This window comes from Maylandia zebra, linkage group LG5 (assembly GCF_041146795.1).
Source record: "Maylandia zebra isolate NMK-2024a linkage group LG5, Mzebra_GT3a, whole genome shotgun sequence".
Classification (NCBI taxonomy): Eukaryota; Metazoa; Chordata; class Actinopteri; order Cichliformes; family Cichlidae; genus Maylandia; species Maylandia zebra.
In genome coordinates, this window is record NC_135171.1 from 19,192,075 (window position 1) to 19,218,364 (window position 26,290).

A 26,290-nucleotide genomic window follows, 5' to 3' on the forward strand; every position below is an offset into this window, starting at 1 on the left:
AATGACACCTTTAACTTGCCTCCCCCCGAGGATGCTGTGTCAAACAATTTGCAGCGACATGTCCTGTTTTATGGTAGTAATAACATTGCTTCTCTGACTTGGTGGAGCACCTTTAGGTTTATATAGCTTGGAGTATCTACTGGTCATAACTGCTTGTTGTTTCTTAGCTTACTTTGACTGGATGTTGCAGTGAACAAAGAGTTCAAACAAGAAAATCTTTAAAGCTAAAAAAAAAAAACCAATAAATCAACCAATATCATTTACCATGAATGTTACAGCCAGTCTTGCATTTTGAGAGATATTAATATGTGAATCTTAGACTACTTTTTATTATATGCTCTAATAAACTGCCCAATATTTTAATTTAGTCATATTTTATAAACACAAACCCCAGTTTCCCACCTAAAATAAAAAAACCCACTTTCATCAGTAGTTAGTTTGCATTTATTCACACAAAACATAATACATTTCTTCAATAAGGCAACACAATACTGTATATACATACAATGACTCATATGTATACCATGTTTTAAATTTATGTTACTTTGTCATTCTTTACTGTCACTACCAAGTGTAAATAAATAGTTTAGCAAGTCATGTAAAAGAGAGCCAGATGCAAAAACCTCAAAGTCAAACTGTACATCCAACGCAATGCTCCTTTACTTCCTGTAATATGTTGTCGTTGCCAACCTGTTTGAGCTGATTTCTGAACACAGCTTAATGGTCCATTTACTTTCTGAAATAAAAAAAAGTGTACGGAAGCCCAGAGAGCTCAAAATACTGCAACTTACTTTGGAGCAACTTTAGAAAATATTCATCAAATATTCAAATCTGACAGATTTAGCAAAAATAATAAAAATGATAGCAATTACTCATGCATTAGGATACACAGAGGCCGCTGCAAATACAATGAAAATCTTTTTAGGGATCATTAAATATTGATGAGCATACCGTAGCTTGTTGCTTTTGAAGGTGAAAGATGATGTTAGTGTCATTTAAGTTGTGTCACAGTTTCATATTCTGTTTATATCCAGGTTTCTGCATTTATTCTGACGGCATTTCAGCAGGTGGTTGTTTTCTCACATTGATAAATGCTGAAAAATCTTTTAGTAGTTTGCCTGCGTTCTTGCGTTTTCATTAGTTGCCTCGAATTGAACTCTTTGGCTCACCGTAACACTAACCAGCGAAATCAACCCGTTAATCCTTCAGCATCGGTCAAAAAACAACAAACAAAAAACAACAAGAAAAAATCTCAAATGTAAACCTCTTCACAAGCTGACATCATAAGAAGTTGCTGGAGTTGGTGTCCTAAATTATGTGATGTGTTTTCAGTGTGACGTGAACATGCTGAATGTACCCCACCCACTGACGTGAAGTGAAAATGCCACTGTTAGTTCCCATTCTCTTCAAGACTGACAAAATCGTACGATCAGTTACAAAAATATAATTCTACTCTGCATTAACAAATGACACAAGTAATTAGTTCTGGTTCAGAAGACAAAGTTTTGAACCAGAAACTATGTGGAAATTAGAAAATGACATCAAGCAACAATACTGTAATTATTACCACTGTGTACAAAGCACACACAATGCCGCACACTTCACTATGATATATGAGCAGTACTAGATGCCGCTCTGTTTTAGTCTCCTTCTGTGCACTTGATTGTGTTTTATGTCCTCTTGTTTTTCCTGCTTGCCTTTGCACTGCTTGATAAAAAGTTGGAAATCAAAGCTCCAAATGCTGATTAATTCATGACTTATATGTTCACACTTTTTTAACACTCTGTAGGATGAACTTTCCAAATAAAGTTCTTAATAACTGTATGTATTTACTGCATTAACAGTAAATCAATAAGCTATTTATAATAAATTATAATGGAGCTGTAGCTGATTTAAGTCAGTATGCAAGTGTTGACTAAAGTCTTTGTCACCAACTAGGAAACTGAAAACATTTTAGCAACACAGTATAACATAAGTGTTAGCCTAGATAATCCGATAGTTTCAACATAATACACACTAAATGTAAACAGTAATTGGAGGATTTATAATCCACTTTGTACAATACTGTTTGAAAGTCTTAGAGCACTCGTTTTTTTATATTGCAATATGGGAAAGAAGTGATTTAAAACCTGTGCAAACATACATGGAAATTCATCATGTAAGGCAAAAACAGGGTTTGTACAATTCTAACAAGCTTTAAAGTCAATATTTGGTATGATCACCTTTATTCTTTTACACTGTATGAAATCTCTTAGAAATTCTTACTGGTAATTTCTTTAAGTACGCTTCAGTAATAGTTCTCCAGGCTTCATGAAGGTAATTCAAAGTTCTGGTTGGATGTTGGCTGGTTTTTGTTTCATTATCTTTCACAATGATCCCACAGGGCTTTAATAATGCTGAGGTCCAGACTCTGGGTAGGCCAATCCATGACTGATAGTGTTTCACAGGGTTTTTTCCATTAAAGTTTTTTCCATCAAAGCTTTTACTGCATTGGCAGTGTGTTTGGGATCAATGTAATAATGAAAAATGAGTCAAATCAGGTACTTTCCAGATGGTACTGCATGGTGGATCAAAATCTGACGGTACTTTTCTCCACTCATGCTTCAGAATTTTTGGATAAGATCCCCAACACTTCACCCATACTCACTGTTGTGTCTTTGTTCTGACCTCAACCATATATAGTGACAAATATTTGAACCACCACTGATTTTCAGTCCAGTTCTTTGATAATTTGGCATGCCTCAACCTTTTCTCAGCTGCCGTTAAGTTGCTATTGAGGCTTCAGTGAACAGTAGATGGATCAATAGATGTGTGCGGTCTTTGCAGGACTAATTTTTTTAATCTTTATTTCTTACGGGCATGAGTTTCACACATTGTTGATCTGCTGTAGACAGTTTTGGGGTTTTTTTAGGCCTGCCCCTGCTGTTATCCAGTGTCCTTTTAAGAGCGCACACTGTACCATGCTGAAATATGCCAATTTTGGGGGCGAATAGCTTTTTGAGGATAAACATGTTTTTGATTTTTTTTGTTAAGCTGTCTGTTATATGTAGACACAATACTGGTTTATCCCTTGAGTTAGGACTTCGTTAATGTTTATGAGTAAATTATTAAAAAGTTGGTGTTAAGTGGCTTCACAAACAACAAGAAAACATTAATTTGAAAATGCTCACATGCAAGAACTGGACTGAAAATTAACAAAAAGACAAAGATAGAAAGGATGGAGAACTATTGCTCAAGACCACTTTAAAAATGACTAGCAAGTCTGGGTCCATATAAAGAAGTGAGGGATGGCTCAAGACTTTTGCACAGTATTGTAACTATTAACATATGTGGACATGAAATAGTATTAGAAGTGTGTTATATTGTGTCTATAAATAATTATTTGCTTATACAACACTTATGAACTCTTCATATGAGCAGATATATAAGCATATCTTAGTGTGTTGTAGTGTTTCATTATCAACATATGAGCGTATGATAAGGCAATGCAGTGACTATGATTGAAAAAAAGTTCACATGATTTATGTCTTTTAATTGTGTTTGATGTCAGGGCTTTGACCCCGACTTTAACAAGCAGCGTGACCTTAAATATAGAGATTTTGCCCTCAGTCTCTCAACATACAAAAACACACACAGACTTAAAAAATCTGCACACACAGACACACACTTACAGACACCTACATTTGGCAAGAAACACTTAAACAATTTCATTAATCCTTTATATGGTAGAGTACGTTCACACTGCGTAACAGGCCTATGAAAAGAGTGTAGTGGTGTGAAGAAAGAAGCAGCATCAATGCTACTCAGTTAACTGAAGCCACAACAGATATACGACTGTGTCATCATGTGTGGAGCTGAAATGGCTGGTTGAATAATTAATCACCCGACACCCTTAAGAAAAAGAAAATGCTTAAATGCAAATATTCCAACTTCCCAAATGTAACCACACGTCAGTTTTCTGGTCTTTTATAATAACATTTTTTAAATTTAGTTACACCTCACCATCTCTTTTCTATATTATCATTTGGACTCTGGAAAGCTATAATTCCTACTGATAAACGTTTTGTCCCATGTATGACAAACAAAACAAAGTGAATAAGGGAACATCGTTACACATTACCTGCTTCTGCGCTATACATCTTACATCTCAAGCTTTCTCACATGTCTAATCCTTTTTAAATTAATCCATTGCATATGAGATATATTAATATTAATAAGACCACGATGAGGAGCACGGTGTGGAAGTGATTACACTGTACTGTACATCTGTACACATGGAGTAGCAGGCAGTATCGGAGTGAACACAGTATTTAAAACTGGCTACTTCGTTCTTAGTTGCCGTGGAAACGGCAAGTGTCTCATGCTTCAAGTTGGACTAAAATGTAAACATTCATTTGTAGATTTTGATCTTTTCATCGGTGTTCATGTCCACCTTTATATGGCAAACAACAAGAAGAGAAAATCTGCAGTCTGCTTGAAACGCTCCGACAGATGAGATTCTCTCATTTCATCTCTTTCAGCTCTTCCGGGAGAACATTTCTCTACCAAACCCTGACTTCTGACCTCTCTATCAGGCGATAAAACATATCTTTCCTATCCAGCGTCACAAACAAGTAAAAGCCTCCAAGGTTCTGAAATGTTTAAAAAAAAAAAAAAAAAAAAAAAAATCAGCCTTTTCCACATATTCGCTAAATTCATCAAAAAATTGAGCATATTCGTCCTTGACAAACACATGCATGCATTGCAAACACGCACACACGCACGCACACACACATCTCAGCTGTAGTTGTAGGTGAAGTTATATGAGCTAGGCTCCTTTGGCACAGGAGGCGGCGCTTCCGGGATCGTGATGTTCTCAAGGTCGAGGAGGCGGAGCTTCATCTCCATGCTGATGAGAGTATCTAGGTCACTGCGTGTCAGGTCACTGCCCATCTCTCTGCCCAGCAGCGCACACAGCCCATCAGTCCAGATACAATACTGCACATATGGACACACAGAAACATGAAGGTGAAACACAGCCAAGTCTATATGAGGGAAAACATCCAAGGAGAGTTTTTTGGTTTTTTATATTAGCTGATTTCTGACAGCAGCTTTTAGACTTTTAGCTGAAAGTTATACAACGAACACCCGGACCAGCCTCTTACGCTACTTTTGAAATATTTTTTTTGTTTTACAATAATAAAAAAAACCTGCATTAACACCCATTTTATCACATTTTAAAGTCAATATAGACAATGTATTAGCAAACAGCTGACAGTTTACATAAGTGGCAAACACCGAACAACTTGGACTTCATTTGGAAGTGTTTCCATCCACCTGGCAAAAGTAAGTGCAATATTAACTCACATTCTGCTTTACACCAATTGCCAAGGGAAATATCTGGCTCTTTAGCTGCTGTGTTCACCAGCTGGTTGCTAACTTTATCTGTCTGCCGTTTAGTGCTGGGAAGGTAACATACAGCAAATCTGTCAGAGCTTATTCAGCTGCCTGCTGTCGCTGGAAATGAGGATGATGAGAGCTGTGAGACTAAGGCAAATCAGTAGATTTGCTGACTGTAAAACAAAGTAAAGAAGTTAATGATGCTAAAGTGTTCCACAAGGATGTGCAATTCAGGGGGAATTAAAGCTAATTCTTTCCAAGCCCGCCACACAAACAACCAGGTTTTAATAATAGAAATACTAATCAGTGCGGATTTAAGTTTTCACATGTGCCAAACAAAAGGAAGAACAGCTGTCGTGTTATCGTGCACATATGAGCTTACCTCGTATTTGTTGGGTGCAACAAAATTAAGTGTTTCATCGGGATCATAGAGGACAGAGAAGGCCAACTCCAGCACCTCCTGAGGGAATCAGCAGGTCAAACAGAGTTTCTACACCGAGCGGCAGCACAGAATTAAAGGGCAGCTATGAGACTAGAATGGCAATTAAAAAGAAAGAAAATGACACTACCTTGTTCTGTTTTAGAGCACTTTTCTCCTTCATATGAGGGCAGTCCTTCCCTGTCACCACAGACTTAATATCAGAGACGGGGACTGGGGAAAAACAGAAGAAACAAACACATAATCATATTCACCTATTAAGGTCAGCCTTGTGACGGACGCGGCGTGCTCCGCTGGTGACAGTGTCATTGTCTGTGTTATGACAGACTTATTATCAGGCAGATGGAACCACTATAGTGTCTTACTCTTGTCACTGAGTAGCTCAAAAGGCACTTCACCCTGAGGTGACTCATCCAAGTCCCCGTAGTGCAGCACTTTGTGATTCAGAGAGAGTCTGCAGAACCAAAACTTTTCTAGATAAAAGAAGGGGACAAGGTGCATAGTTTACAATCAGCGCTCATTCATAAGAGCAAAGCGATTGCTCTGATGCTGTACTGTACCTTGCCTTCGACGGTTGCCCAGTTTACGGAAGCAGCTTCCCTCGCACAGCCGGTTGAGTCGCTGTTGCTTGATGAGCTCTAAGATCTCGGGCTGAATTCTCTCCCGCAACTCACTGCAGCACAAAAACGCAAAGAACACAGTTCGGATATGATTTAAAACTCCTCAAATTCTAGCGACCACAGCCGAGTACACAAGCATCGTGGGAAAGTCCATGTTTTCGTGGGCCCAGTGGCACCTACTGTGACAAACATGGGTTTTAGGACAGAGAATGACTTAAGATTGGACAGTCAGAGCAGTGCAGCTATATGGGTCATGGGTCACTCTAAAACAGTGATCCATGCCTTTATCACAGCTCTGTCTTTGTACATTGGTGAGTGCTCCCTGTCTCGTTTCAAGCTGGTGCAACTGCTGAATTTTAACTGGAACACGGAAGAGTCAGCACATTACTCCTCTTTTATCTTCACTGCTCTGAGTTCATTTTAAAATGAAGCCTGTGCCTCCTTATTGAAGTTCAATAAGGAAGATCTGTAATCACTCATCTGCCTGCTTTCCTGGGTGTTCAGCTGCTAGTCTGTTCTTCATATCACTACCATTTTCCCACGCTATCAATCTCAATACAGACACCATTACTGCAGTCCAATCCTCTTCTTGCCGGGTCTTTCAGCCAATCAGCTTCCACTCTGTGCGTGGAGGTGTAGAGGGAACAAGCCTTTTGCAGGTGCAGCTTTCAAATTGTGGAGTTCGTTGCCACTACACATCGGACCGGCCTCTTCACTGGCCATTTTCAAATTTGCTCCTAAGACGCACCTCCTCTGCTCGGCTTCGAGCCAATTTTTTTCTCCATTTATTAAATATTTTATTATAATGTATTTTTATTCTTATGTTTAGCACTTCAGACAGTGGTTGCTGTTTTTAAAGTGCTTTATAAACAGAGTTGGCTTGTCCACCAGATAAAGACGAAAGAGATGCCTCTTCTGGGAAACACTATGCGAGTGAGGTTTACCTCCAGCACCCGCCTATTCTTGACCTTCATTTTGTCATCAGCAGCAACAATGTAAAGCTTCATGGTCATATCTTTAATGCTATCATGTTGACATGTGTCCTAAAATGTCCAAACATGTACACACAACCCAAAGAACTCAAAACTGCCTTCGCCCTGACTTTGCAGTAACGCCAAGTGCAGCAGGTGTTTCTAGGATCAGACACCACAACAGTCTGACAGACTTGCGAAGCAAAGGGGGAAAAAAAAAATTACAGCCACATTCTCAAGGCAGGTAATGAGAAAGAAAAGTAGTGTGGACACAAACTGACATGATGGGTGGAGACTGGAAATCATCCTGGCTCATTCGTTCTGACTGCCGCAGACGCAGAATCTCTGAATAGTTGAGGCCTCGCAGCTTAGTCTTCAGCTGGTCTATGGATGACGGTTTCATGGCCAGAGCTCTGGTGATCTGCTCACGGACCACTTGCATCACCTGGTGAGGGTTTAACCAAACATACACACAAAAGACGAGTAAGAAAAGATGACATACTCTCCCGAATGCTAACATGGGTACAGTACACAGTAGAGTAGTAACACTGGCTTTTAATGAACCCTCATTCCCCAGGGAAGAAGCTAAAACTGCTGACTCAAATATGTTTAAAAGGTATTAATATTTAAAGCACTCTATACACAAAACAGCTTTGTGTATCCCTGTTCATTTCATTAAATGTCTTTCGAGGTAGTAACTGTCATGCATTATTTAATAAACCGAAAACCTTTCAACTGTTTGCTCCAGTGAGCTGCTCGGTCACACATTACAGAACACAGCAGCTACAGTTTTGTGTGTCAGTGTTACGCCTGATGTTCCTCACAGTGATACCTGTCAAACACAGTCCGCTCTGGATGGATGGTGTATTTGGTAATGATGAGCACCTACTGTACTCAACATCACTGCACTTGGTATGACATTTGAGTGCTCGTGTTTACAATCGTACCGTCTCGTTAAATCATCATTTTAGTTAGGTTATGTCAGCGTGGTGACTTTTCCATAATTAGCACTTAATTATTTCAGATTACCACTTGAAAATTAGCTAATGAAGGAAAGTACAGCCGTGGCTCATAGACAGGTCTATGTTTTACAAACATTTTTTGCCGACATATTGTACAAAGTAAAATTCTTGACCTAATGATGGAGAGAGAAAAAACTGAGTTAAGGAACTGCCAAAATGATTCGCCAACAGAGAGGAATTCATGTGTTCTTCTGAAAAAAGAGAAAGTCGTGGGGATCACCAAAGTCATGAATATTCACTGTTTGGGTGAATCTGATTACAAAAATCAAAGCACACATTCCTGAACAATTTCTGTTTTTGAGGCAAACCAAGTAGTTAGCATCCACACCAACCACATGGATGAGAGCAGCATCAGCAGCCGAGTCCTGTGATCGACTGGTGGCGTGTACGAAAATGACCTGCTCCGACACTTTCCCATCTACCTCTACTGCTACTATCAAATAAAGACAAAACACAAACAGACATTCTGCTTCTTCTTTATTTCCCTCCATTGCTGAGTATTTCTAGCTTGAATGCAGTGCACCAGCACTTTGAAGTGACATTGTTCAAAACACAAACTCACTCAGTAGGGTTGACAACCAACACAATATTAATTATATTATATAACAAGACTGTGGTCAAGCTACTACGTTTTTATTATTGTAGAGAGCGATACAAAAAACACATTAATATTCTTATCTACCAACTTAATGTATTTGAATACGTATGACTGAATTAATCCAGTATTGTAACTTGAAGCTGTGTCGTGTAGAGCAGTGTCGGGTAACAGTGCAGAGTCCAAGGTGCATGATTACAGGTGAGGATGAGAGAGTGTGGAGTTACTCTACTTCAAAGAAAGTTTTACCATGAAAATAATCAGTCTAAAGGGACTGGAAATAGATCAGATTTCTCCCATATTAGTTTGCCTTCATTTTCACATGATCAGATCAAATGATCGGCACGGTGATATCTTAAAGACTTTACAATAACATATTAGCCAAAAGAAAGCACTCTAGTCTCAGAGCTCAGATTTACTTGTGTTTCTTTGAGTTTCTAGCAGTAGAATAGGAAATACAAATAGAAGGGGAGGCAGAGCCTCAGGAGTCACACACTCTCTCTACTCCACAACACAGATAAATAAAGTTAAATTTACGTAAATATAATTAAACATGTATTTTAAACTAAACCCAGAGAATTCCATTTCAATTATTCCCAGGAACTTCAAACAATCTGACTATATTATCTGTGTTTAGTTTAATTACACACAATTAACTATACTAATAGTTCACAGAGTTTGAAAAGGTAGTATTTGGGGTTTGTAATGGCTGTCATATAAGTGGCTCTACGAAAAGGCTTGCACCATTGCACCATCCATCTATAAACCAATCAATCAATCACATGGTCTAACATGTGGCAGTATGGTTTATACTATTTCAAATGATATAAAAGGTTGTCTAGGGTGGAAATGTTGACATGTAAATGTGTTGTGTATGTTAATATCTGACCTTGTTGAAGTCCTCAGCTGTGGCTCTCATCTCCTTCCAAGTTTTATTAAGCAGCTGGATGCAGACACAGAAAAACTCCTCCCATGCCCGGTCATGGGTGAAGAACATGGGATGATAATCGTTGCAGCCCTCATTAGCTACACAGAAGAAAAGATTTCTAAATGAAAAACATGAAGCATGAGGGAGACACACTTCTTCCATATCACACCATTTTGCAATCGAGGAGCAAGTTCAATATCAAATTTAACAAAAATGTAAAAAAAACATTAAGGGATAGAGTGACACTGAAATACAACAGCAACATATGCAAAGCTGCTTACGCAGTTCTCCAACTTGGAGTATCTCACACAGCATTCGAGTAAGTTCGATGGCACAGCGACCAAAAGGACACTCGTGTTTATCTTCTCGGCTGCTGTTCTCCAGAACAATCTGTCATGAGTAGGGAAACGTGTTAACGTGTTGTGGAAGACTTTGGTGGCTCTGTAAACTCGGCAAAGTCATGCATGAGACCAGCACTGACCCTGATGTACGTGTCCTGGTGAACTTTGGCTAGATACAGCATGTTGTCCAGAGCCAGCATCCCTGGTGGCGTCTGGGTAAAGTCCATAGCTGGGTTCACGTGGTTCTGCATTTTAAATAGAGATAATGTGAGTGAAGAGACAGAAAGAATTGCACCAAACTGGGTCGATTTCAACCTCCAGATCATTCCAGAAGAAACTGAAATCTCTAGCGGAGACTCACAGTGAAGCCCAGCATCTTGTAATCCTTGGTGTACATGGCCTTTCTTTTCTCTGTGCCAGTGGGGTCGTTTTCTCCATCGAAGGCAATTCTGCGTAGCTCAAAAATGATGTCTCTCTGAGCCTGTGAGAGAAAAAATAACATGTTTGGAGCATATTAGCATAAACAGGAACACACAGCTGCAAAGGAATGAAATGAAAAAGGCAAAAAGGCTAAGTCAATCGGCAGAGAGTGAATGGCTGTAAACAAGCAGTGGAAAAAAATACAGGAAAACTTTAATTTTCTGGTCCACTTGTTACACTTAAAGCAGCTCTGACAGTGCACACGTCACTGGTAGAAGGGTGTCTCTAATTACACTTTTTCAGGATCCTGCTGTTTCCATTCAGCTGAACATGTTGCTTCTTTAAACATGCTCCAGACGATCAGATTACTTTACATTCAAATCACACAAACCACTGCATAGCAACATGGAAATGAGCACAAAATTCATTATTCCACTTTTTTACCTGGTCATTGGGATCCATTTTTGTCATCATCCGTTCTTCCAAAAGGTTAAAAGTCAACACCTGCAGCACATATAACTGATGTGCCATTTCTGCTTTGATTGGTCGATTTCCTCTGATGACGTGCTGGAAAGGAGGAGCAGAGGGATTTTAGCTGAGCCTTTATGATGGCTGCAAATTTGTAAACAAGCAGCATATCATATGAAGCAGAACAAACCAAAGCTACTGATGGAATATAACAAAAATGAATTGTATTATTTTTCTAATTAGAAGCAAGATAAGCACCATGATTACAATTTGTCTGAAATAACAATAAAAAATAAAATAGCACAGACATTTATCTAGTGGATAACCAGGTCACACTAACAGTGCATGAAAGAGCACAATGGTGGAGCTGCTCTAGGACATTTCCTTATTCCAGGAGGCTTGAGTGCAGCACTTCCTAACTTGCAGCCATTTGCAGCCAGTTCAACCAGGCGCTTTCAGACAAATGCCAAAAGGAATCATTTTCAGAGGAGATTTTGTTCCACTTCATAGACTTGGCCCCATATCACATTTGCTGGTTCTGTGTCACAGCCCTGCAAGTGAGTAAAGCTTTCCAGTTTCCAAATTGTGACCAGCTCTTTGTTCAAGGGTCGAAACAATCACCAAACGCCAACACTGTAAAGTCTCAAAGGAGGATGAAAGCAAGTATTGTGTATCACCAAGGTTTTCGGGAGTTTTATTGGAAATAGTTCCTGACACTTTCAATGGGAATTGTTTAAAGTACTTGGAAAGCTTAACAGCCATCAAATGAAAGCTCTGCTACGTTTTAGTGTCTGAGTTTCAGACTTGATGACTTGATACTCACATTGAGGATGATGGAGCGCAGGTGTTTCTGAGCCAAAGAGCTTGCCATTTCCTGAGGGTAAAGACAGACATTACTCCACAAAAATCAATTTAGGAAAGATGATTTACTACAAACTAGAATCGCACCCAATGATAATTTTACTGACATCGACCTATGGATAAATGAGAAATAATCTAAAGCTAGATTTTGATCTATGCTTTAAACCATTTGCCTTCGCACCTTCTGTAAAATATCTCACAGTCGGTGACAAGTCTGTCTGCTGGTGCAGCAAGCTATGGTTCTGGCTTAATTTGAGGGTTTATGCAGCGGCTTTCCATGACACAGAAAGGATCAGACAGTGAAAGAGAGGTGGAAAAGATGATATGAGCTAAAGAGGGATGTGTACTCACGGTGAGGTGCTGCTCCAGCGGGTTAGTATACTCCTCCTACAGGTTCAGAGTGGGAGGAGTAGTGTGGGTGTAACAGTAATGGAAATAAAACGTGCACGCACATGGACCATGAGATACATCACCGTCACAGCATGCAACGAAATAAGAACATGAAACAGCATCAAATAAAAATCAGCAGTCACACATCACCTAATGCACCAGACGTAAAGTACGTTTATAAACCATCACCCACGGCAGGATTTATCAACCCACAGAGTAGCAGGATGATGCTTAGAACTACCGTTAAACATGCAAATCACTGAGGCTTACTGGCTGCTCTCATGTGTGTACTGTAAACATGTTAGTCTCTTCTGATTCCTCCCTGCCTCTCTTCTTTTATAAGAAAAAAGAAAAACATCGAAAACTGATGCGGAGAGATCTATATATCTAAAAGCTGAGGTGCTACTTTATGCGTATTTGCTAAATGAGGTGAAAACTGGCATTTAGACGGTAATTACTGTAATGCCACAGCGCGAGCTAAACACAGGATGCATTTCTGCTGTTTCTCTAAGTATAATCACTTCGCCCTCCAGTGGTCAACAACAGCAACTGGAGATAAATGAACATTAAAAGCCCTTTGCATACCGTTTCCTGTTACGGCAAAAACAAAACTGGTGCACTTCACAGTAAATTAAGGAAAATACTTTATCTTGAGATTAAATATAATTGAGTGTACACTTGAATTTTTTAGAACTTTAAAGCTGAATGAGGACTGAGGATTTTAGCACCTTTGCATTTGGGAAACTTTAAGTATAAACCAGGTGTTGCAAATCTGCAGCTGCACAGCCTTAGTAACAATTAAAATCACTAAATCTAAAAATAACTAAAAATGTAATATTAAAAAATGTAAGGTGTCATGTTTTGCTGTTGAAAAATCCTTTAAAAAATGTAAACAGATATAGTCGATTTGTGTAAATGGAGGGTTTGTACTAACAGAGGACAGCAACAAGTAATATTTTTTTTAGTTTTATCTAAATTCTTTGGCTTAGTTAAAACATTTTAATTGAGAGTTGTAACTCAGGAAGTAAAGCAAGTTGTTTAACTAATTGGAAGGCCTGAGGTGTGATCCCCAGCTCCTCTAGTATGCATCTCAAAGTACCCCAAATTGCCCAATTGAGTGTGTGACTGTTAGGTTAAGATCATGAATGCGTTTGTGAGACTGCCTGTAGTTAGAAAGTGTTTTGCTCAAACCGAGTAGAAAACGTCTACATACTGTAAGTACTACTACATTTATTATAGGACATTATTTCAAGAAATGTTGTGTTTTCTATGTTACAATACAATTTCTGGCATAAACTGCAAATCAAAGTTTACATGGAGAACAATAATTTAGAAAAGCACACAACTGCATGTAAGGTGTATTAAACAAGGTTAAACTCTGAAGCATGCTGGAGTTAGGAGAGAGAGGACGGATGGCGGTGACAGGTGGGACAGAAACACTTCCATCTTCGGTATTTGTACATTTATCTGAACAACAAAAATACTCGAGATTCAATTTGTTTTTGTTCGAATCTCCTTGAATCAACTTAAAAACTGAAAATAGAAATAGAAATGCAATGTAATGTGATGTGATATATTACACATGAATAACATTGGGAACAGTCCTTAAATGGAAAGAAGCTGCTTTCTTAAAACTCATTGTTTTCTGTTTTCTGCCTTCTTTTTCTAAAAGACGCAAACAACCATCAGTCGCTTGCAGATGGGTGGCCAGTTAACCTCACTGAGCTGCTCTGGAAAAACTACAGCAAAACAAATGTACAAACTTCAAAGGAAAGTATCTGGAGTGAGACTGTCATTGCAGCGATGGCTGAATCCACAGGGTGACAGCTGGCAGACAGACGTCTGTTCGTGAAATTAGCTTTAATTGGCCTACTGGTGCGCACATTAGAAACCACGGTGAGCCACTGTCATGAGGTCTCTGACACCACAAATGTTATGAATCAATGTCTATTATGTAGACATATGTTTCTTTAGGATGAAATATGAAGATTTAATATTAGTATATCAGTTAGGTCTGTTAGGTCGGTCCTTGTCTCTGTGCTGTTAGTGCAGTGCACCGACCTGCCGTCTGTCCTCTGGTGCCTTCAGGAAGAGAGCATTGATGAGAGCGATGGCGTACGTCTGGATCTCCTGGTTTGACCTGAAGGAATATCCAGCAGCGCAACAACCAGTTAGAAGTAGCATGCTCTGCAAATCTCCACACAGGAACAAAACTACAGGCTAACTGCATAAAAAAATAGTCTAATTACCATTAAAACAAACACCTGGGATGGGTGCAGGATTTTTAGAAGCGTCTTCTTTGCACCAGTCTTTAGTTTTGTTATGTGACATTTTTCTAAACTTTGGCTTTACTCCAATAAAAAGACCAAAACCAACTTTGAGTTTATCGTAACAGAAAATGCTTTTTGATCTTATACCTAATATTATTAGTGAGGCATATATGATGTGGATATGTACATAGGAGGGATAATGGATATACTGGACAAAGTATGATGACTATGGAGCTGCCAGGCAGGAGGAAAAGAGAAAGAGCACAGAGAAGATTCATGAAAGAAGTGAAGGAGGACATGCAGAGGGTTGGTGTGAGAGAGGAGGATGAGACAGGGGTGACATGGAGGCAGATGATGCGCCCCCTAAAGGCAGTATCCAAAAGAAGAAGATTCATTTTCATTATTTCATAGGGCTCCACTGTTGTTCATAACACAAAATGTATCATCATTATAACTAGCACAGAGATTTGATTTGATTTTGCGAGTGACTCATATGTAGTCGTGCTGCTGTGAAAACTCACCAGAGCAGGCATGTCAAACTCATTTTACATCGTGGGCCACATACAGCCCACTTTGATCCTAAATGGGCCAGAACAGTGAAATTCCCCATCCTGTCAGTGAAAATACGTTCATCTACACATTTAATCCCTGAGATATATGTAAGAAACAGAATTAAGCCCAAGTGTTTGGGGTTAAATTGTGAGAACAGTAATAATGGCCATGGAGCAGGTTTTTATCAGTAGGAAAAGCTGTAAAACATATGAAAATCTATGCTCTCTTTGCCTTCTTCTTAAGTGAAAGGTCTGCATCGGGACAATTCTGGGCCCCGGGCCTTATGTTTGACACTTGTACACTTGAGCAAACAGAGCAAATTAACTACTTAATGTCACCACTAACATTCACACCAGGCATTCCTTCATCTGATTATAACGAAACTGGCAGCCTGATACATGCAGTAAAAGTAGTTTCCATCACCACTATGCGTCAGGTTCTTGGTTAGGAGTTCTTTGAGTTTTGGTTAGTTTGGTTGGTTCATGGTGTTTTCAGCATTACTTACTGCGTGATTCTTCAGCTGTTTTCCTTCCTCTGTGTTCCCTGACCCCCTCCCCCAATTAGTCACCCTGCCCACCCTGTGTATTCAGGTTGTATGCTTTCTCCATGTCCTGTGTTCGACCCCCTTTTGGGGGGTTTTGTGTCCTCCTAACTTGTTGGTTTTGATCTTTTCATGGGAGTTCTCAGCAACAACAAAAATCTTATAACAGCAATGCTGTTTGATTGGAATCGCCTGTGCACCCATACCCATCCACATAAACAGAAACAGAAACAAAACTCACAGCAACTTTTTCTATCCAGTCACCCCACACTCCTATACCCTCCACTTTCCCCCATTTCAGAGCGCAGGAAGCCCCTGTGCGTGTGTGTGTGCTCACACTTGCAAGTGCCCGATGAGCTGTCCCACGGTGATCTCCTGTGCCACCCGATGGTAGAGGCTATGGCTGTTCAGAACCATGCTCTCGAGGATGGCCAAGGAGCGCTGCAGGATGGACACGTCCACCATCGGCTGGTTGACGTAGCCCGCAATCTAAGTGAGCACAGAGAAAACCCGTTAACACAGAGAAACAAATTTTGTTTCTTTGTTTCATTTCTTGGTTTATTTGGTGCATTTGGATAAAAATTTAGTAGAATATTTTTATCCAGTACAAAGACAACAAAATCAAGAGTTCTGCAAAATTCTCCCAAGTGGCTGCCAAGGCTTGGATGAAGTTTTCCAGAGAAAACTATTTACATAAACACAGAATGAGCTCCAAATTATGTGAGTAGTTGCTCAGCAACAGTACCCACACATTTCCGGCATTTGTGTAGAAAAAGAGGTCAAAGAAAGAAGAACTTGAAGTTTAGTTTTGTTTTCTTAAAGTGGAAAGTTGTACAGTGGTGTTTCACTGAAATGAAAAATGTGTCCTATGAATTGTTCTTTTGTTGGAAGAAGTACCTGCTTGATGAAGGACAATGAGATAAGGTCCCAGGACACAATGCCATGATCCATTAGTTCGAGGAAGGCAGTGAGAGTGAAGGCCAACATTTCACCAAAGCTGAAGGGAATGAAGTACAGTCAGGGCAGGCCTTTCAGATCACACGTTAACATTTAGATTAACTTTACAGAAATCCTGATACGAGGGCAGACTTTAAAAAGCCAAAACTTATCTTTTTGACTAAGTGGCTTTATTTGACCTCCACAAGTAATCCAACTGTAGTATATAAATAAAATCACTAAATGAATGTGAACTGAGCTTAAAAGTGCAAGTAGTGGATTTAGAGGGAAGCAGCAAAAGTAAAGGAAACTGATGTTCTTTAAAAATTGCTAATAGCCTTAGCAGTTTACAGCACTGCCATTAAGCAATGCCAAGCTTTGCAAATTCAACAAAGATGATACAACACACAGTCAGATGCACCTATGGTATCAATTTCAAAATCTTACATCACCTCCTTCACAAGTATCAAGTAGTATAAGCTTTTCAGAAAACCTGACCTCTGACCTTAAGAACAAGGTCACCAATGGTATCAGTTTGAATGGCTGAGGGGTAAAGAAACTCACTGAGTGCCGCTCTCCACAAGACGAGCCAGCGTCCCAATGCCTTCCATGTTGATGAACTCTGCAGCAAAGGTTGGATCTGCAGAGAGCTTGGCGAGCTCCTTCAGAGCCTCGAGGCGAGCATCGATGCCATGGGACTGGATCCTCTCCAGGAGCTGGCGAGCAGCACGAGCCTGTCAGAGACAAACACGATCAATCAGTGTCATGATACCTTCATCACCTTGTCCAGGTCACTGAATTTACTGTAAACATATATGGAGAAACTTATAGCCCATGTGGAATAATACATTTTAATAATTTTCTATTAGCTACAATAGCAAATGTTAATGTGATCTTTTATGAGACCAGTGTCTTATAAACTGCAAGATATATACACTAACCTTTTTTTTTTTTTTTTAGGTACACCTTGCTTTTATTATATAACTAAAGATCAGCGGTTTCTGAAATACTCAAAACAGGCCTGTCGAGCACCAACAACCACGCCTCATCCAAAGTCACTTAAATCATTTTTCTTCCCCATGCTGATGCTTCATTTGAACTTCAGCAGGTCATCTTCACCATGTCTACATGTGTGAATACACAGAGTTGCTGCCACGTGATTGGCTGATTTAATGTTTGTAGTAATGGCTATTATTGTTAACAGTGAGTGCACCTTATAAGACATGCAAAACATAAGCATTTAATATATTTTTGTATTTATTTTGTCACACAAGAGAGCGCTTCTCCAGCAAATGTATAGCTATGGCACTTTCAATGCCACATTTTTCACTTACAGGAGAAATTGCTAATCGAAGAATGGTCCCATTCTTGATGTCGCCACGACTCTGAAAGGATTACAACAGAGTTCAGTATCAATTCATAAAGTCCTCATCTCAAGGTTAGGAAGAAAACAATGAAGCTCACCTGCTCAGTGATATAAAGCTGAGGACCATCAGCATAACGCAGGGCAAACTGCTCTGAGCCAGACAAAGACCAGCTGGAGACAAAAGCAGAGAGAAAATGTTTGCTAAAGAATTAATATCCAATATCAGTTTTGAATACTAGGAAAATAAAGAAGAAAATTAGTAGAACACACTGTAGAAATGTAATGCAATGCAGCATACTCTGGTATGCATGAACAAAAGGTTGCTCGAAGTCAGATTGTTGCCTTCAGCAGTTGTATTTACACGAGCAGCAAACACGAGAGGCTGTGGAGGAGAATCACTCAGTGGGTGTTTACAGTAAAGTGCAAAGAATTTTCTGTTTCAGATGGTAAAAGGAGGCAGTGGGTAGATGGAGCCAGGCTAAGAGCTGGATGGGTGGGATAGAATCTGTAATAGCCATCACTTAGGTGCAAAAAAGTCCAAACACAACAATGGGGGTTAGAAAGAGGTGAGTCGGGTTATGTGTGGTGTTACAGCACTAAGTGTGGTCATCATAAGCATTTTCTCATGTTTAGCTTTTCCACATAGACTTTCATGACGCAGATCTAAGAGAATGACATGTCTCATCTTTTTTCTGGGCTTTCACTGCTTCTTACAGTTTAGTTAGTTAACTAATGTGCTCCTTAGATCTTCCATTTGATTGAGCTATCTGTAATAAAGCTTTCAGTATTATAATTACATTCTACTAATCACCAAAGTCTAGTTCATTATAGCTACCACTTTAGAAACTAAATAAATCTCAAATATTTTAAGTAATCCTGCAGAACATACCTTTGGAAACAATTAAAACATACAGGAGTAATACTTACCCATCACATACTTCCCGAATTATTGAGGACAAAGGTCTTTTCTGCAAAGAGGGGAAAGAAACTTACAGACTTGAAAAATTCAACATTAAAGGACTTAAAGGAATCATGAATCATCACTCCTCACATGGCACTATCTATCAAATCTGCCAGTTGGGGTACTTTCGTATTTTGCATACATGAAATTTTCACATTAAAGCCGCACATAATTTCCTCCCCTTTGTTATTCCCCTTCCTGTTATGCGCTTCGTTTATTCTTCACTCAACTCTTTACAGCCCACGCATGTTTATACACCTCTCTGCATTTAATCATTAGTTATTATAAATCTCTGGCTCTCTTCCAGTGTGTCTTTTGGCCCGTCTTCCTCCCCTCACCTCCCAACCACTCATGACACATGGCCACCCCTCCACGAGCCCAGTTCTGCTGGAAGTTTCTTCCTGTTAAAAATGAGTTTTTCCTTCCCACTATTGCCAAGTGCTTTCTCATAGGGAGTCATCTGATTGTTGGGATTCTCTCTCTGTTCCTGTAGGGTTTTTACATTATAACATAAAGAGCCTTGAGGCGACCCGTTGTTGTGGCACTACATAAATAAAACTGAACTGAATTGAATGATTCACTGTAATAGCTAGAGGAAGATAAGTTCTTAGAGGCATTGTGAGGATTTATGTCATTTGTCGTACTCATGCATACCTGGTCCATCTCTATTAGCTGAGCATTGGCACCAGGCCATTCAATAGCCACCTTCACGATGTCAGATGGGGGAGGCATGGCCGTGTTTTTGTTAGCACCCTGTAGAAAAAAAAGGAAAATAAATAACACCAGTCATTCAGAGACTTTCTGAACCACTACATTTAAATGTTACTCTTCAAATAAATGATGATTAAAAATACAAAGAACTGCCTTACTGAGCTATGTGGCTCAAGAGTCAGACAATGAGAATATTAGTATGAATCTAGGGTTGTACATCACCTAACTGATAACTGTTGAAAGCGTCAGTCGCTGTCACAGCTCTGCTGCATAAACCTCTGTGTCAGCTCCCCTGTGAACATAGAAAAACACAGCCTGGTCATGCAGACCCAAAAGCTCAATTCGCTCAGTTGCTGCATTTTCTCTTCAGTGAACTGAATCTGTCAGAGAACAGATCAATAAGCATGACTGTTTCACAAAACCACCCACACAAACACACACACACAGTCACATAAATATCTCGGCTGGGTCAAGCTTTCTGCCAGCTGAGTCTGGTCTGCTGAATTATGTTGCCCTTGACATATCTGCATATTATTTGCAAAGCATAACCTAATTACCTTCATTTCCAGCTCGCTCTGCACCCTCTATGCAAAAACATTATTACACCGGTAAATTATTACAGTTTAGTTATTACTGAAAACGTCTCTTTTATTTCCTTTTCACATTTTGTATTTTGGCAATGAAGAAGTAAAGATAAATAGAGCTTGTACGAATCCAAAAACTGTGTGGAAAATGGTTATTAATTGGAACAATATGGGCTGTTACCTTCTGGCCATCTGCTCCGTTTGAACTCAAATTCCTTTATAACGCTCACTCTCGTGTAGCCTAATTCAGTTTTTATAACTGTTCTGACTTTTATTTGCACTCTTGTTTAGTCAGGCCTCACCTTTAACACCTAATTTCAGCAGAACACCGACGTTTATTAAACATATTTTTCACGATCTGCAACAGAAAAAGCTTGACGATACAAAAGCAGGAAGAGCACAGCAGGGACCGGTCTTTGGCAACACACCGATATCCCCCTCTGCTCAGACACGAGGCGAGCAGGAAAAGCCGTCTGATTGGGAGACAGCTGTAAAGAAAAGAAACACTGCTGTTTCCCAAATGGCTCTTTGCATTCAGGGTGCTTTCAGGATACAAAGCGCTTTGTAAAGCTCAGCTACTCATTTGCGAAGTAAAGCACTGCCCTACTGTTACACGGGAGACAAACCTTTGTGAAACGAACTGAACCAACAACTGTATTCCCTAGAGATTTACCAGCATAGTGATATTTCCAGCACAGTCTTTCTGAAGAGTTTGAATGTTTGTTCTATAAATACGTTTGCCTGCCATTTTATATGATCAGTGGATGTGATGTCTGACACCGTGCTCCTTTGATCAGTCACGAAATAAAGCAGTTTGTTCTTGAGTTTAAGTTCATTCTTTAGAGAATGCAGCCTGAGCTGTCAGTATATCATTGCACCGCAGATGCCAGTTTCTCCTGATCAAAGTTGGGATAAAGATTTAAGCTCTTGTACTTTAAATAATTAGCATGCACAAATCCTTTCATCTTTGGACCAGGGGATCACTCAACTGTGATAGTGTCAGAACACAGCTTAACAGACTGATGCACAGCATTAACATTTACATCAAGTAAACAAGTTATCAGTGGAGTCTGAAAATACCACTGAGTGAATTATGCCTAAAATAAATATTGATTATGATGAAGAAAGAGGAAAAATTAATAATACATGACAGAATACTGGTTTTGCAGACTGTCCATTATATAATCTCTGATCTCTAATATCTGCTAAAAGGCCTGTTCTCTTACAAAGAAAATATAGTAAAAACATTTTCCACATGTTCTTGTACTGATGTACAGCACTAGAGTTGGACCAGTAATCTGGCATACCGGGCATTTTCCTGGTGGGCCGACGCACTTTTGGGATGCGCCGACAACAATCCATTTGTTCATTTTTATTACTGACACTGGATCTCCCAGTCAAATCTCTTAACACGACCAGCTCTTCCCCTACTGTCGCTGTGTGCTCACGCAGCTTGTAGAAAAAGTTTTGTGTGGAAGAAGTGGCGATGGTGGAGCTGAGAGAAGACAATAAAAAGAAACTAATAATAGATACAGCAAATTAACTGCTGCTAGCACCAGCTGTGGAGAAGTGAGGAAGAGACAAGGAAAATTCAATTAACGTGGTAAGAAAATACATAGAGGGACATATTTAGAAAGGGAGAGACTCAAGGATTCGGATAAAATGACCATGAGCCACTACTAATAGCTAAAGCGTAGCTTTTAATTATTGTCACATGCTGCAATACGACTGCTTCAATATCCATAATCAAACTTATGCCATCGGCCAGGGATGATTTTTTGTCCCAGTCCAGCCTCCAGCCCTATTCAGCAATGACATGTGGCTAAATATCTGCACAAACAAAAAGTATCTGTTACTATAAACCAGGGGTCTCAAACTTGTGGCCCGCATATTGACGTTATCTATGACCACATCTCAAAAGTGCTCTATTGGACTGAGACTGTGGAGGCCATTTGAGTAAAGTGGGCTCATTCTCATGTTCAAGAAACCGGTTTCTTGAACTGCTTCTAGTTTATCCTGCTTGAAGCAGTCATCAGTATGTGGATACACTGTGGTGATAAAGTGATGGACATGGTCACCAACAATTCTCAAGTAGGCAAAAAATATCTCCCATTCTATCACACCAGCTTGAACTGTTGATACACAGCAGGATGGATCCCGGCTTTCATGTTGTTTATGCCATTTCTGACCCTACGACCTGAATGTTGCAACAGAAATTATCAGACCAGGCAATGTTTTCCCATCTTCAATTGTTCAATTTTCGTGTGAATTGTAGCGTTAGTTTTCTGTCCTTAGCTGACTGAAGGGGCACTCAGTGTGGTCTTCTGCTGCCAGAACCCATCTGCTTGAAAGTTTGACATGTTGTGTTGCCGTTCAAAGACATTATTCTGCATCTTTACTGTACTTTTAACGAGTTGTAAGTAAGTTACTATTACCTTCCTATCAGCTCAAAACAGTCTGGCCATTCTCCTCTCACATCTAAACTTAATAAAGCATTTTTACCCAGAGAGCTGCCATTCTCTGTAAGCCGCCAGAGATTTTTGTGTAGGACAATTCCAGTATATCAGCAGTTTCTGAGCATTGTTGGTGTCATATGGGCTGTCTGACACCAACAACGCTCAAAGTTGTTCACATTTCTTCCCCATTCTCATCCTTGGTTTGAACTTCAGCAGCTCATCTTGACCATGTATACATGTCTAACTGCATGGAGACGCTGCAATGTGATTGGCCAATTAGATATTTATGTAAATAAACAGCTAGGTCAAAAACTGAAACCACAGCCAGTGATGAAACACAACAGAAACATGAGCAATAATGGTTAGTAAAAGAGTCATTTATCATTTTGTAAAAGTAAAATGAGTAATATTTGTTCTTATTTGCTTGTTCCCTGAAAGACAAAGATTACTGTAACTAACCAACTGATATCAGGCATATTTCAGGATACATTTCTGTAAATGTAAGAAGTTACAATGCATTTTTTCAGCCAGAATTTAAAATCAGGTATCCCTTGTGCTTTTCTTACTAAACATATCCAATTATATTCTGTAGACAAGGTTTGTGTTTTTAGTAAATAATCTCCATTGGTGGACAATTGTTATTAATAAGCTCTCTATGAATAGTCTATAGATCTGCGTAACTTAGTCATTCAAGCGAACCAGAGGTGCACTAGAGGTAGGCAGCTTGGTCCAAAAAGTATCAATACCAACACTGGTATTGGTATTGAATTAATAATAGCACAATAGCATCAATACTTTGTTTTTAACCTCTATGTTCAGTATTTTGCCCGCTGAACTGTGTTAAATACATTATTTTGGGGATATTATAAAATATGTCACGGTTTTTGTGTCGAATGTCACATCTATTTTATTTATAGCCCATAGGACATTTAGACATCAGAAGTTGAACCAAAGTCCTTTAGAAACAGACACGTTTACATCACAGGTCCTCATAAAAAATGAAGTGTGTTTTATTTTTTTAACTAATTATTGCAGAAAGTAAAAATCACAGTGGTGATTAAAATGTGCTCAGAATTTGCAAACTGATGGTGATTCACCTCATAAGTGATGACACGTTGCTCTTCCCTACATAAGCTGCATTTCTAAGTTAAAAGTATCGGTATCGGCAGTACTGGCACTGTATTTACTTGTGATCGATACCCTTTACTTTATCCCACAGGACTATGCAGTGACTACACCTGTGTTTCTCCTTCCTCGACATTTCAAAATACCTTCTGGTTTTGTCCATTTCTGGTGACTGTGCACAGAGCAGACATACTGATGAAAAGCGATGGGAACTATTTTCTTTCCACTTTCTGCGGGCCTGTCATCTGGCTGGTGTGACTGGATTCGCGGCTGCCGCGCGCACTGGGAGCTTTTTATTTGGCTGCACGCGCTGTGGTGGTAGCTTAGCAACTACTGCTAAGAAGCTCAAGCCTGAAAAGAAACCCAACAGTGTGGTCGGAGCCTAAATTCAAAAGACTCCCAACTTTTTGTATCCCCCCGGCGCCACCAGCTACTTCTCACCGCGACCCGGATGTTTCTGACGCCATTTTACTGTGGTTTTAAATGTGGTTCGGGGCTCCCATCCAGGCCGGTGGGCATTAAAAAACGGGTTCACACATGAAAAACTGAGAAGCGCCTAACTTTGATGACAGCTAGTTGCCTACTTGATCGTGCGCAGTGGCGCCCCTTCTGGTTATACGATAGCTGCTGTCTCAGGAAAAAAAACAGCCTTGGTAATTTTTCTTAAAAAAACAAAAACAAAAAACAATTAAGGCAAATTTATCTTCTGGTAGCCCAGAGTGCGATAACAGTCATCCTCTGGCAATTGAGAAGGCTGATGTCTTCTTAGCAGCTCATTCTCAGCCATCATTAATATAACCATCCACGCTTGTTTAATCAGAAACTTAAACTTAAAATGTTTAAAGCGTAATTGTTGGTGATCGATTAGTCAGGATCAGAGCTGTGGTTAACTGAAGCCCACCGACTGGTGCATTGAAAGGCTGCATTTGCAACCTTGTGATGTTTAGCGTAATCAATCACAACTCATGATCGTGTCGTTTCTTTAATTAAACAGCAGCTAACGTCTCTTGCTGTTCTCTGCCTCAGATTAATAGCAAACTTACTCGCTATTACAGTGAGCACCACCGTTATTCCTCAGAAGGCGGCTAGTGTTATTCAATCATCCAGCCCAGCCTGTCCCCGTCTCCTCCTCCATTGCAGTCAGGATACAGCCCGTCACCCGAGCAGAAGATGCTCACCGGCTTCGCCGGAGGGTTTTAACGAGGGGTACTTATCTGCTAATGTCATACTTGGTGCTACTCACCCCGTGTCCTGGCCATCGATGGTGCTCTCGGTATCTCCCTCTGTCCCCAGTGAAATCCTCGTGAAAAGGAGACGCGGTTCCACGCCTTGTAGGCGGGACACCATGTCACCGTCTGCAAATGAGGCAGGCTCCTCATCATTTGTGCACTCTCTATCTGGCGTCTCACTTTAACCCTTACATACTGTTCATATTTCACTGTGTGGTCCGGATAGCTACCGAATGGTTAATTACAGATCAATTTAGAAAAGGATAAATGGTCTGGCTTTAATAAATACATTATAAATCTTTAATAGTAGTTTCAGAGAGCGGGGAGAATGTTTTAAAACCTAAAAGATCCAATTATTCTTGGAGAAGACCATCTGTTTTTACACAACGTCATGCCCTGTTTTACCCAAGACACGGAAAAAAAACAGCCATAATGATTTAAATGGATTTCATTAAAAGTGAAAATAGGAGGAACTTTCTGGAATTGTTGGGATATTTACTTTAAACAAGTACTACAATCTTTAAATGCCATCCTCACTGCTATATCATCAAATCATTTTTTTAATTCAACATTAACCAACACAAAACATAAAAAAAGATGCTTATTGCAAACTCAGTAGCAGTGGTAAGAAAGTGGCAGGATTTGCACATTTCATCACTCACTGAAGGCACCTCAGATGCTTTAACAATCTTATGACCTCACCAACTCCTTTTTCCATCTGTTTTGATCTTAGCAGTCAGCTCAGAGTAAATGTGTCCTAATTTCTTTAAACTATCAGTTTATTTTTACATTGATTTCAGTTATATTGCACGTGCAAATGTAATGTTTGCTTTCATATAGCACTTCTAATCTTACCAGAAAACTTTATACATTCACACATTTACTTCAAGGATTTATACACCTCACCTTCAGCTAATTTAGAATCACCAATTAACCTTAAAATCTATGTCTCTGGAGGAATGAAGGAAGCTGGAAAACCTCAAATAACCCACCTAGGCACAAGTGAGAACATGCAAACACCACACAGACAAGGAGTTGAACTCTCTTGCTGTAGGTCTTTCTACGAGTGTAGAGGAATCCTAGATCTCTGTTCCTCTTGTGCACCATGTATGTTCACGCTTCTGC

General features: G+C 39.7%; 1 protein-coding gene across 7 annotated transcripts; it reads right to left on the reverse strand.

Annotated features, from left to right (window-relative positions):
• Window positions 1–428: 428 nt before the first annotated feature.
• Window positions 429–25,311, reverse strand: LOC101468934 (engulfment and cell motility protein 2). Of its 7 annotated transcripts, none has more exons than XM_076883935.1 (23): window positions 25,180–25,311; window positions 19,999–20,063; window positions 19,715–19,813; window positions 19,027–19,067; window positions 18,198–18,270; window positions 18,068–18,118; window positions 17,298–17,467; window positions 16,695–16,794; window positions 16,135–16,286; window positions 14,496–14,574; window positions 12,396–12,431; window positions 12,007–12,057; window positions 11,160–11,282; window positions 10,657–10,776; window positions 10,436–10,540; window positions 10,236–10,344; window positions 9,916–10,052; window positions 7,691–7,854; window positions 6,379–6,491; window positions 6,184–6,291; window positions 5,949–6,031; window positions 5,762–5,839; window positions 429–4,977 (listed from the first exon to the last, which is right to left on the reverse strand). In XM_076883935.1, the coding sequence occupies exons 3-23, from the start codon at window positions 19,790–19,792 to the stop codon at window positions 4,777–4,779; spliced, it is 2,172 nt and encodes a 723-aa protein (XP_076740050.1). In that variant the 5' UTR covers window positions 19,793–19,813; window positions 19,999–20,063; window positions 25,180–25,311; the 3' UTR covers window positions 429–4,776. The 7 variants fall into 7 exon arrangements, with proteins under 7 accessions (XP_076740050.1, XP_076740051.1, XP_076740047.1 ...); XM_076883936.1 differs by having other exon boundaries at window positions 16,141–16,286; window positions 19,994–20,063; XM_076883932.1 differs by having other exon boundaries at window positions 19,994–20,063.
• Between the last annotated feature and the right edge of the window lie 979 nt (window positions 25,312–26,290).